We start from the raw sequence: 12,236 nt of genomic DNA on the forward strand, positions 1-12,236 counted from the left end.
TCATGCAGATACTGTACAAAGTCATCAGCTCTACCCTCCAAGGGGTCCTCCCGCACTCCCTGGTGGAGCAAGGAGCGGGTCACCCTAAACAGGGCGGCCGGGCAGTTCTCTGATGATGCAATAAGAGCAGCAAAATAATTACACTTTGCTGCTTTTATCGCCACTAGGTAATTCTTAATATGAGATCTTACCAGTGTCCGGTCAGATTCAGAAAGACTGGCCCTCCAACTACTCTCTAGGCGTCTTTTCCGGCACTTCATCTCCCTTAGCTCCTCAGTGAACCAAGGAGCCAGATGAGATTGGCGCCGGGTCAGAGGCCGCAAAGGCACAACCTGATCCAGAGCTCCAGCGGCCACCCTGTCCCAGGCGGCCACTAGGTCTCCAGTCGAGGCGTGAGCCAGACCTCAGGGAATGGCCCAAGCTCCATCTGGAACCTGTCAGGCTCCATCAGGCGCCTGGGGCGGAACAATCTTACCAGCTCCGCCTCCCTGCAGCGAGGTGCAGCGGTTCGAAGGTCAAGGCGAAGGAGAGAGTGATCCAACCATGACAAGGGCTCGGTGACTATATCCCCTATCTCAAGATCACTCAACCACTGTCCAGAGACAAAAACCAGGTCCAGCGTGTTTCCCCCCGTGTGGGTAGGGACATGAATTAGCTGGGTCAGGTCCATAGTTGTCATGGAAGCCATGAACTCCCGAGCCACCTCAGACGTCTCACCCACGGACAGCAGGTTGAAATCCCCCATGACCATAAGTCTAGGGGTGTCAACCGCCACCGCTGCGATAACGTTGAGGAGCTTGGGCGGGGCTGCTGCCACATGGCAGGGAGCCAGGTACGTGATCAGCAAACCCATCTGTACTCCATGACCCCACTTCACAAGGAGGGACTCACAGCCGGCCGTCTGAGGAACAGTGGCCTCCCTCAGTCTAAGACCTTCTTTAATAATAACCGCTACCCCCCGCCCCTCCCCTGTGACCTCAGCTGATGGAATGCATGGAAACCTGGTGGGCACATTTCAATGAGGCGAATCCCCCCTCCTGGCCCAACCAGGTCTCTGTAATACCTGCCAGGTCCGCTCCCCCCTCCTGAACAAGATCACAAATGAGGGGGGCCTTATTTACTACAGACCTGGCATTGCACAACATCAGCCGAAGGCCCAGGCCCTGAGCGTCTGTGCAACCTGGGGAACAAGTGGAGCCTTGGGGGCCGGAGCACACCACTGCTCGTAAACAGCGAGCACGCGCTCCCCTAACACAATATGGCCCCCTGCTCCTGCCATATCTGCTCCTCCTACTCACAGTATTGATGTTAGAAACACTATCTGGATAAGCTCTAGCCCCCCCCTTGACCCCGGGTCCCCCACCCCCCATGCCGCACTTCAAAGCCAGACCCAACCCTCCCCTTAATGGGTTATCCCCCATACCCACAGCCCAAATTATAGTCTGACCCTTCCCCCCCCAGAACCCCTTAAAAGTTTAACTAAAAATTTATGTAAAAAACCCCTCAACCCCCTCTTCACAGCATGCCACCTCTCTGGGTTCCAAAACCCATCATCGAGGTAGGCCCTCGATAACATGGAGGGCCAGACCTGCGAGAGGGGGGAGTCTCGCAGCGCAAGAAGTTCAATGGTTGAGTACATCCACAAAACGGGACGGGTGAAGATGACCTCTGGCCATGGTTCCATAGAGTCTAAAAGTCCTAAAGACAAAGAGGCAGCAACAAAAGCATGGGTAACTGGACTCCACTGTCCTCCCATGACAGTGGGAGGAGTCCTATGCCATTTCCGTAAGTCTAGGGGATGTTCCTCCCAGGCATCCTCTCACGATTTCTGGCCAGATGGAATATGCTATGGAGAAGTTCAGAAAGCTGTCCCCTCTGGTAAGGAATGGCAGTAGTAACCCGGACTCCCTCAGAACCCACATCAAAGCTGTCCATTTGTCCTATAGTCCGCGGCATAGATGGAATAAAGCCAGTCGAGGAGGCAGAAGTAAATAGTAAGCCCGGGGGCAGAATTCGGTGACACACGGAAAGACGGAGAACATGGCTTACGAGGCAAAAAGGCAGCTGGGGTAATGACCATAATGAGGCCTGCACAGGCCAAAAAGGGGGGGAGGGTATGGCCCGAGGCAACCCAAAAAAAATTGATCATGAAAATACAGTCAGCCTGCAGTATACATGCAGTCCTCACATCAGTACATCAGCCAGCTATTTGCTGTTTTGGGGGTTAGAACTGGTTGCTTCCCCCAAATTAAATATTATTACTCTGATAACGCTTGTTTTTAGGTAGAAACAATGACATTATCAGCTGGTTCCAAATCTTAACTTAATCACACATAATGGGAGGTTAGCATCCTGTTGTGGATTTTATATTTCTCATGTTGATTTTCTTATTATAATACAGAACATTATACAATGTGCACTAAGGATTTTGTCTTATTTCATTGGTGTTGATTTCTATGCCTCTAATTTAGAGCAAACTAGACTGAAGAATAACAAATAGCAGCTTCCCTTGTTATACAAGGCAAGATACACCAAAGCCAGTCAAGTTATTTAATATCTGGTAGAAGGGCTCCCAATGACACATTTTCCTTTTCCTGGCAGTGTAAATGCAATGACAATAAATTTAAAATCATTGCTGTGGTATCTTGACATTCAAAATCCACTTCCTCTGGCAGCTGTTTCATTCTGCCAACCATGAACTGCATCAAAGATTTTTACTTTGATATTACTATACTCCACACCAATTTATTTACCTTAAAATTATATCAAAAAGCCTTCATCCGAAGGAGAGGCTTGCCTGTGGTTACTGTAATTATTGCAAAGCTATTACAAGTATAAATAAATAGGCATCTATTCTTCTGCTTCAGGCATATGGCCCTCCACTACTGCTTTGCACTATTTCATAGTCTATGAAGATTTTGTCACAGGTATATTAGAGCAGCATTTTTCACATTGTGTCGTGCACAACCCTAAGTTTCCAGGATGTGTGCTTTCTGGGATTCCTTAGGCTGAGGCTCTAACAAAGAAAAAAAGAAAGGAAGAAAAATAAAGTGAATGCAGACAATTTTCTATGATTAGAGCTTTGCTTCTGGCTCAGGAGAATTTTTTTAAAAAACTGATAGATTCTGCAGTCTGAAAAAGTTTGAAAACTGCAGCATTACAGAATCAATTATTACCTATGCTGTGTTTTTTCACTTTGGTTCATCTCCCCACTTTGTTCTTTCTCAGATTCTCTCCATGGGAATGATGACTGAATATTATCACTACTTTTTTACAACTCTGGTAAGATACTTCGGTAATTATTTGTACCATTACCACAGAAATAGCTGAAGAGCTTATTTTATGGCAGTGTTCTATGTATAGCCATGCTAGATTTCAAAAAAATAAAATTCTGCTAAAAATGATTGTAGCTCGCAGTCAGATCTTGTAAACAAGATGGCTTGGCGTATCCATCTCAATCAGCAATTCACATACTCTCTTTTCATCTCTCTTCAATCTGCTAATTAATTTAGTGAAGAACTCACACTTTAACAGCATATTCTTGAAAATGTTGGGCAGGAGGAAAAGATCAAAGTTACTAGTCTATTATGAAATTTGTAATTATTTTGTCATAGAATAATTATCTCCAACCAGGAACTCTGGGAACTTGTGATCATGTTGGCTGTAAACAATAGATTTTTGTAATCAACATAGATGGAGTATGTCCAGTGGGTGAATGCTGAACTAGTCTTACTTAAGGTTTCCATAGGATTTCTCTAAAATGGAGGAATTGGTCACAAAATCAAACTAGTATCCTTAATTGTTTCTGATTATATTTTAACTGAATCAAACACATTTGTTTAGGCTTTCAGGATGTTATTGATTTAGAGCAATCCATATTATTCAAGGATTTTATTAAATGAAGCCAGAGATGTTCCATAATGAAAGTAAGGGCAACTTCTCAAATAATTCCTATTATATCAGTGGATTATCTTTTGTGTACAAAAGTTGACCATAAAATCAATATTGTTACAAAAAACTCTACTTTAACATCCTTGAAAATAAATTATTATTAATAATTTTCGTAAATGTTACAGTCTCATATTGAGAAAACATTTCAAATATACAGAAAGAATTTTTTTCCTTTTTCTTCCCTCACTTAATTATTTCTACCATTATGAAAGATGAGAATGTTCTAATTAAAACCAGAGTATACAGTAGTATCTGGATGGATGGATGGATGGATGGATGGATGGATGGATGGATTTCACATCCTGACAAATGATTTATACTCTTTCATGTTATGTTATTTATGACATGATCTTAAAATGCGCCACACAATCACTCAAATTAGCTCTTATATTCCTGCTTTGCAAACCTCTAATTTACATGGAACTGCTTCTTCGCTGATGTAATACATACATCAGATAAAATGACAGCAATTTACCCCAGGTAGCAGGCAAGAGAAATACCAAGCTTCTAAATTGTAAAATTATATTGTTTATGTTGTTGACTCTTTCAAGGGATGAAACAATCAATTTGTCATGATTTTCTGGGTAGGTTCCCCCCCCCCCCCCGTGTTTGTAGCAGAAACATTATTACAAAAATATTATAAATCAGCACATATACTCCTGGGCACCTTTCTTAGAATATAATATTGCAAATATCTGGAGTTCTGTGTTAACACAAATCATACCTATGATATCTAATAAATCATATTCAGCTCATCATTATTTAGATTTAATAATGTATGCAGTGTCTAGAAACCTGGACTTAAGAAGAAAAATATATATTCAATACCAATAGGGATTTGGCAGAAATTGTGAAAGGCAAAGATAAGATTTCACATTCAGCTGTATTATTTCAGCTTTAAGTCTACATAGATGGTATTTGTTGATACAAAATACTATTTTCCATATTGGACTATTTCAGTTTCTCTGCTCAAAGAATAATACAAGGATAACTAATTGGAAGCTATATAATTGATATAAAGTTCTACCAACCCAGTGTGGCACTTTCATGTTATTGGATTGAAGTAATACAACATGATTCATTTTATCTTTAATGCCCTTGTCTTTTCTTTTTGTTGTTGTATTACCAACAAAATCTTGGTAATACAGGATTTGTTTGCACTAGATCTGGAACCCTATAGGTACAGTGGAGTCAATATGACTGGATTTCGTCTGCTTAACATTGACAATACACAAGTGGCTTCTGTTATTGATAAGTGGTCAATGGAAAGATTACAGGCACCACCCAAGCCAGAGACTGGACTCCTGGATGGCATGATGACTGTAAGTGACAAAACACCATTTGAAATGAAATAAGAAGTTATATTATTTTAATGACAAGCAAATTCTAAGTGAGTTGGTGACATAAAATCAATAGAGTATTGCAGCTGCTCTATGTTCATATGCAAAGATATGGTTATATTAATGAGCTGCAGAAACATGGTACATTTATGCCTCTATGAGATCTGGAACATCTTTGGAACCAATCTAATTGCAATCATTTCCCAGGTTAAACCAATTGAAATCAGACTGCAAATGGATTCCTTTCAAGATGCAATTAGCCCAACATTTCTCCAGGGCAAAGTGTTTTGTACAGGAAGAAACTTAGGAAATTCTAGTTTAGGTAAATGAAGTTCATGCCATACTTTTATAGATAGCCACAACTGAGTGGAAGCCAAGGTAATTTTGGAATAAGTAATGCCTTTGAATAATTCTGTAAGTTTTTTGTTTTTTTTTTGAACAATTCTGAATTTTCAGAAATGCCGTAGAAATTGAGACAACCCAGAAACCTGCTCTTTACAGTGCAAGGCAGTGTTTACCTGCAAATGCATTGAAAACAATGAATTTTTGTTATCGTAAAAGCATGATGTTTCACTTAATGACTGTGCTTAATGATGAAGTTGCTGGTACCAATTGTGATCAGTAAGGAGAACTACCTGCAGTTGCTATGGTATTGATGGTGTTCTCATATCCTAAGGTCTCTTCTTTTACATCCAGTATTCTAAAGAAAAAAAGTAAGAAACTATGTTGTTAAACAATTCAAAGCGATTCTCGATGTATGGATTGTGGCTAAATTTCTGCTTGTGAGAAGTTTGGAGTTTATGGTATGATGATAGTATATTGAATTAAGATAGGAAGATTAAGATTCACACCCACCCACAACCACGGAATGTCACTGGATGACTTTGGGCCAGTCTTCAAATTCAACCTTGTGCTTCTAAAGGAAAGGCATGATATAAATACAACAAAGTACAGGAATAGTTCACATGTAATACTAATTAGTTGTATTGATTGAGACTTCAAAGGGATTCCAGAGTTGTGCTGCAATTAAAGGTAACTGATAAATTCACATTGCCTATGTTTTGCAATGATCTATGTAGGTTAATGAAACAGAGAAGTAATCTGTTAATTTCCGGAAGGATTTATAAGACTGGCATAGACATGTAACTACAAAGTGGATTAGCTTAGCTGTTACACAATACTGTTATTATCTCATCAGGATAATCATGCAGCTTTCTTGCTTAATTCATTAAATTTTGTATGTCAGGGAAAACAACACTACTTTGTACTGGTAACCTACCAGTACATTTTTCCCCTTTAGGAAAAAATGTTATTTAAGAATTGGAAAAAAGTCAGAATAGCACAACAGTACATATTAGCTGGTTGTTATATAACAATCTGCCTCAAAAAAACAATCAAAACCATTTTTCTTCTTCAGGTTGAACAATTAACTTTTGAATTAACTGTGAAGCTTAATAATAAATAATGCTACATTTCACTACAGGTTTTAGTCTTTTAACCAAATCACAAGGTTAGACCAATTAAACATTGTAAGGCTCTCATCTCAACAATTTAATGTTAGCAAATTTTAATTAGTGACCTGATTCAGGGACTTGCTGGTCCAGAAAACAAATGTCTGAACTTAGGCCTATTGCTGTTTTATCATGGATAATTTATTGTAAAGCCATAAATGTATTGCATAAAGAAAGCATATGCCTACACAGAAATTCACGAACCATAGGAAGAAAATTTTGCAGTGAATGTTTGGGTAAGAATAAATTGAAAGAGAAACACAAGTGATAACTTCATGGAAGAGCCTTGATAGTACAGGGGTTTAGTGCACCCTGTTATTAACACAGCTGCCTGCAATTTCTGCTGGTTCGAATCTCTCCAAGGCTCAAGGTTGACTCAGCCTTCCATCCTTTCTAAGGTAGGTGAAATGAGGACCCAGTTTGTGGGGGCAATAAGCTGACTTATAAAATATACAAAAGAATGAAGGCTATTGCTTAACGCATTGTAAGCCGCCCTGAGTCTCCGGAGAAGGGCGGCATATAAATCAAATTAAAAAAAAAAAAAAACCAGCAGAAGATATTGGTCTCTTTCAAAGAAGTGTGTGACAGCAGGAAATTTCAGCTTAGTTTACATCTGCTGAAAGTCTAACTCTGCTAAAAAAATCATTGATCGAGTTTGGAGCTACAGTCTGCCTCAGCTTGTCATGATTGTACATGGCTTAGAAAATACAAAACTAACCACAAAAGAATAAAAGCAAAGAAATCACATGGGAGGAAAAAAGGCTGGGAAAAAAACCCCAACCATTCAAAAGATTTTTTTTTAAAATACTCAAGGGATAGAATTCTCACCCTTGGGTAGAACCAGGATTTCATGGCTTGCTTAAATAGAATGGGGGCGGGGTACTGCATGAATCATGGGGAGAATGGTTGAAAAAGGCCATTTCCTGAGACCCACCATGTGACATTGTTTAATCAACGGCAACAATACTGTTTGAATCCTCAAATAACCAACCCTTATGCCATGAACTGCTTTATAACTAGCATCGTGAATTAACTCAGAGGTTCGCTGGCTGCTAACACAGCTCACAAAACAGAGGTGTCCTTTTACTTTCCAGAAAAATAGGGAGGGTCCCTTCTGAAATGCTTCCCACACACACACCTTTCTGTGGGCTAAGATATCCTTTACATGATGGTAGTCCAGCCCATGTCTCTTCCTCCTCTCTCGTAATGTCATTCCTACATACTATTACGAGGATTCTGATGACTTCCTCAGAAGTCAAGCTCAGACTCTTCCCAGATAATCTGATAAAACCACATTTCTATCTGACAGGAAACAAACTCTGTCCAGTCAAAGTTTAATTGTGTAATAATCTAGGAAATGTTATACATCAGATATTAGATTACTTGCAAAAGCAGCCTAACTCTTTCAAACAAGGAATGAATCACAATATAAAATCATTTGCTAAGAGATCGGCGAAAAATTCAATAAACGACCAAACAAATAAATAAGACTACCAGTTTATTATCTGGTGGTTTTGACAAGGGTGGCTAAAGGGTAGATCCCTTTATTTATAAGGGTAGACAAATAGCCCATTCACAGTTGCCATTGTGGTCATAAACTCTTGAGAATAAGGTGGTTTATTATCCATGGCCTAATTTTCATCAAAAGGGGGAGTTTCAGAGGTGGACTGCTGCTGGTTCAGACTACTTCTGTGCTATCCTATCTTATATCGCCATGATTGTGAAGCTACGCACATGCGCAGAAGGCCACACACATTCACATTTTTGGTGCTGGGAAAACTGGTTGTTACAACCAGCAGCAGCCCACCCCTGGGGAGTTTGTTAAAGGAAGTGACAGGAATCTTGGGAGAACTTATCCATGTTATGGTAAGGAAAGAAGTAATAGACAAGAGTCACCTTCTTTATTATATTTCAAGATTGGTTTTATAATATTTTGGATGGAAGATAAGCCAGATCTAATAGTTGAAAGGGTGATGGAGAAAAGTATCTGGAAAGGTTAAAAAAAGTTAAACAAGATACTTGAAGGACAGTTGCAAAATTCGTAGCAGAAAGAAATGAAAAACATTTAAAACTCTAAATAGATGCAGAGTTTTCTAAAATTCATGTGTGTGTGTGGAATGGAGAGATATGTATAGGAAATATATTTTCAGATAGTTTGTGAAAAGTGCTCAAGCAACAAAAAAGGCTTGAAGGGTATGAGAGATACAAAAGGAAAATAAAGAAAGCATAAGCTCGTTGTAAGGACAAGGGGCTGAATTGGTAAAGCATGATAGTGGGGAGGAAGAATATTTTAAAATCAGTCTGTCAACTCGCAGAGCATTCCTGACCTGCTCTCGAGTTGCCATAGGCAGGGGGATGGGGAACCAAGCCTCGCAAGTGAGGGAATTGCACTTCAGTCAAAACAAAAGCACATTCCAGCCATCTCTATGTCAAGGCTATCTCTACGGAGACCCACAGTGGCCGGAGGAAGGGACTTCTACAACCTGTGAAATTGCTTTGTAGGGAAATGTGACTGATGACACACCTTGGGGGGAGGGGGGAACAGGGTCAGAGCCAGGGCATGAATTAAGTGAGGTCAGAGTTGGCTTCACTTGGAATGTGCTGACATGAAGCTCCTAATAAATAACTGGATTTCTTTTGAAGCTTGGCTCAAGGCTCATGATTTAATTAGGGCACCAGTCAGAACCCTGACAAAGTCTTCTTTCAGAAAGGAAATGAAGCCATAGTTAGTCTTAATTATGCCAGTAGTGAAGAAGAGATATACAACTGCAAACAATGAAAAGTGAAAAGAACAGTTAATTACTTTCTATGAATTCAGGTAGGTCATTACAGCCAAATGGAAGACAGCCAATTTGGCATTGTGCTTAAGGCAGTAGACCAGGGGTGTCAAACTCAAGGCCTGCAGGCCGAAATTGGCCTGTGGGGTGCTTAAATCAGCTTGCAAATAGCAAAGAACTGGCATATGGTGCCTCTGGCAGATAAAAGGGAGAATGGGGGGGCCAGGTGTGCCCCCCACACTCCACTTTTGGCCTGGAAGACCTCCTGCAATGCTCTGCTGGTCAAAACAGGGTGCAGGAGGCCATCCAGGGGTACAGGGGTGCCACACGTGCCCCCACCCCATGCGTGGCCCATGGAGGGGAACTACAATACTGATCTGGCCCTTGAAGAAATCCAGTTTGACACCCCTGCAGTAGACCAAAAACTGGGAGACCCTGCATTCTAGCAATAGCAATAGTGCTTAGACTTATATACCGCTTCACAGTGCTTTACAGCCCTCTCTAAGCGGTTTACATATTCAGCATATTGCCCCCAACAATCTGGGTCCTCATTTTACTAACCTTGGAAGGATGGAAGGCTGAGTCAATCTTGAGCCAGTCAGAATTGAACTCCTTGCAGTGAGCAGTGAGTTAGCCTGCAATATTGCATTCTAACACTGCGCCACCACGATTCATCCCACATTGAGCACAAAAGCCAGCTGGATGACTTTGGGCCAGTCATATTCTCTCAGTGCTCGAAAAAGGCAAAGGCAAAGCCCTTCCAAACTATTGCTAAGAAAACTGCTTGGACTGCCAGGCAGTCACCAAGAGTCAGCAAAACTCAAAGGCACCAAATTCAGTGGCGGGGGAGGAGATGAATTTCATCCTAAGGAACGAAATTGGGCAAGTTCCTCCAGCAGATTATGAACTAACATACTTGGGAATACTGTGATAGAAATGCAACAAGAACCATAACGTGAGGCATTTTAGCTTACTATCTTTGAAAAATGCAATAGAAATTGTGTGCCTGACCTTACTATTCAATAAAGTTACTCATCATTATTTGTTAAATTGCAATGATATAACTATTAGATGACTTCATAGTTGGCTGAATGACAACATCCAGAGAGTTGTCATAGATAGCTCCATAGCAACTTGGATATAGCAGTGGGACAAGTACCACAAGCCCAGACCTCTGTTTGGGCCCTGTCCTATTCAAAATTTTTATTAATTATCTGTATGAAGAAATGAGTTACTGTAGCCCTCACAGCATGGAAAAGACTGGCCAAGAACTACAACTGACCCCATCATTCCTTACATCCAGAAAGGCTCTGAAGACAGTTTGGCTAAAAGTGTAAAGTTTTAAAATGTAAAAGTTAGGAAACCTCTATTTCTTTTATGCTGTTTCTATTACTTTTTCTACTTCTGCTTTTCTATATACTTCCCAAAGTCTAAGCAATTGGTTTCAATGTACAAACAAACAACAAACAAAAATCATTAAATTGGCAGAAAACCCAAAATAGGAGAAATAACTAGCATTTTAGAAGAAAATAAGATTTCGAAAACATGCTATTCCTCTCATGTTGTTGGGTTTTTTTGTCTTTTCTCCAAAACAGACAGAATCAGCTTTGATGTATGATGGCGTTTACATGGTAGCAGTGGCGTCCCAACGGGCCTTCCAAATGACAGTCAGTTCCCTCCAGTGTCACCGGCATAAGCCATGGAGGTTTGGAACTCGCTTTATGAATCTGATAAAAGAGGTATATATGGTTGTTCTTGGCATCAAAAACGATGCTTTCTTTACCTTTACTGAATATGGTCTATAATGTTCAAAGTCTCTCCAGTGTCCCAATATATTCAATTTCCCTTCTTTGACAAAGAAGCATCATCTTAGCATTGTTTAGTTTGTTTTAAAGGAGAATTAAGTTTTAAACATCAGTAATTCTGGCCTCAGAATTAATCAAGAAACTATTAAATTTCAACTTCTAGTAAATTTCTATTTGTTCAGCTTGGGAAACTGAAACAATTATTCTTTTTTTCAGAATTCCCTCAAAAGAATGTATTTGCTGAAATGCAGAGAATGAATGGCCTTGTTTTCAAGTATTTTTTCCAAAAAGTTCATTCATTTTTTCTCACAAAGAGGGCAACACTGAAATTTATCTAGCTTATGTCTACAATTGTATTACAATTCTTATGTACTAGAACTGCCATTAATTGCCCTGTGTGTTATATCATACAGGGAAACTTCCTAACTTCCTTCCTTCCTTCCTTCCTTCCTTCCTTCCTTCCTTCCTTCCTTCCTCCCTCCCTCCCTCCCTCCCTCCCTCCCTCCCTCCCTTCTTTTGAGAAGGCAGTGCTTTCAGCTAGATTTTATACACTTAGCTAGACAACTGAATGCTATAACAGCATTGGATATCTAGAGATAAAATTTAGATCCTCTTCTGATCGCTTCAGAATCTTTTCATACCACAGGACTTTGGAGGGGGGGTTGGGTAGTGTGTGTGTGTGTGTGTGTGTATGTGTGAGTGAGTGAGTGAGTGAGAGAGAGAGAGAGAGAGAGAGAGAGAGAGAGAGAGAGAGAGAGAGATAAATGCATATTATTTTGCTAAATGGATTTGTTTCTGACCTTAGAATTTACAGTTCATCACAATAGCCCTAAAATTTTTACAGATGCTATG

At 40.3% G+C, this 12,236-nt stretch overlaps 1 protein-coding gene across 1 annotated transcript in view; it reads left to right on the forward strand.

Annotated features, from left to right (window-relative positions):
- Positions 1–12,236, forward strand: part of GRIK1 (glutamate ionotropic receptor kainate type subunit 1) — a 162,433-nt gene that overhangs the window by 100,872 nt on the left and 49,325 nt on the right. The window contains exons 5-7 of the mRNA XM_070943569.1: positions 3,229–3,282; positions 5,100–5,273; positions 11,175–11,318. Of these exons, the coding sequence (XP_070799670.1) occupies positions 3,229–3,282; positions 5,100–5,273; positions 11,175–11,318 (372 nt within the window). The remainder of the gene's footprint in view (positions 1–3,228; positions 3,283–5,099; positions 5,274–11,174; positions 11,319–12,236) is intronic.

Source organism: Pituophis catenifer, unplaced genomic scaffold, assembly GCF_029215685.1.
Source record: "Pituophis catenifer annectens isolate HBS135680 unplaced genomic scaffold, rPitCat1.0.hap2 SCAF_4, whole genome shotgun sequence".
Lineage (NCBI taxonomy): Eukaryota > Metazoa > Chordata > Lepidosauria > Squamata > Colubridae > Pituophis > Pituophis catenifer.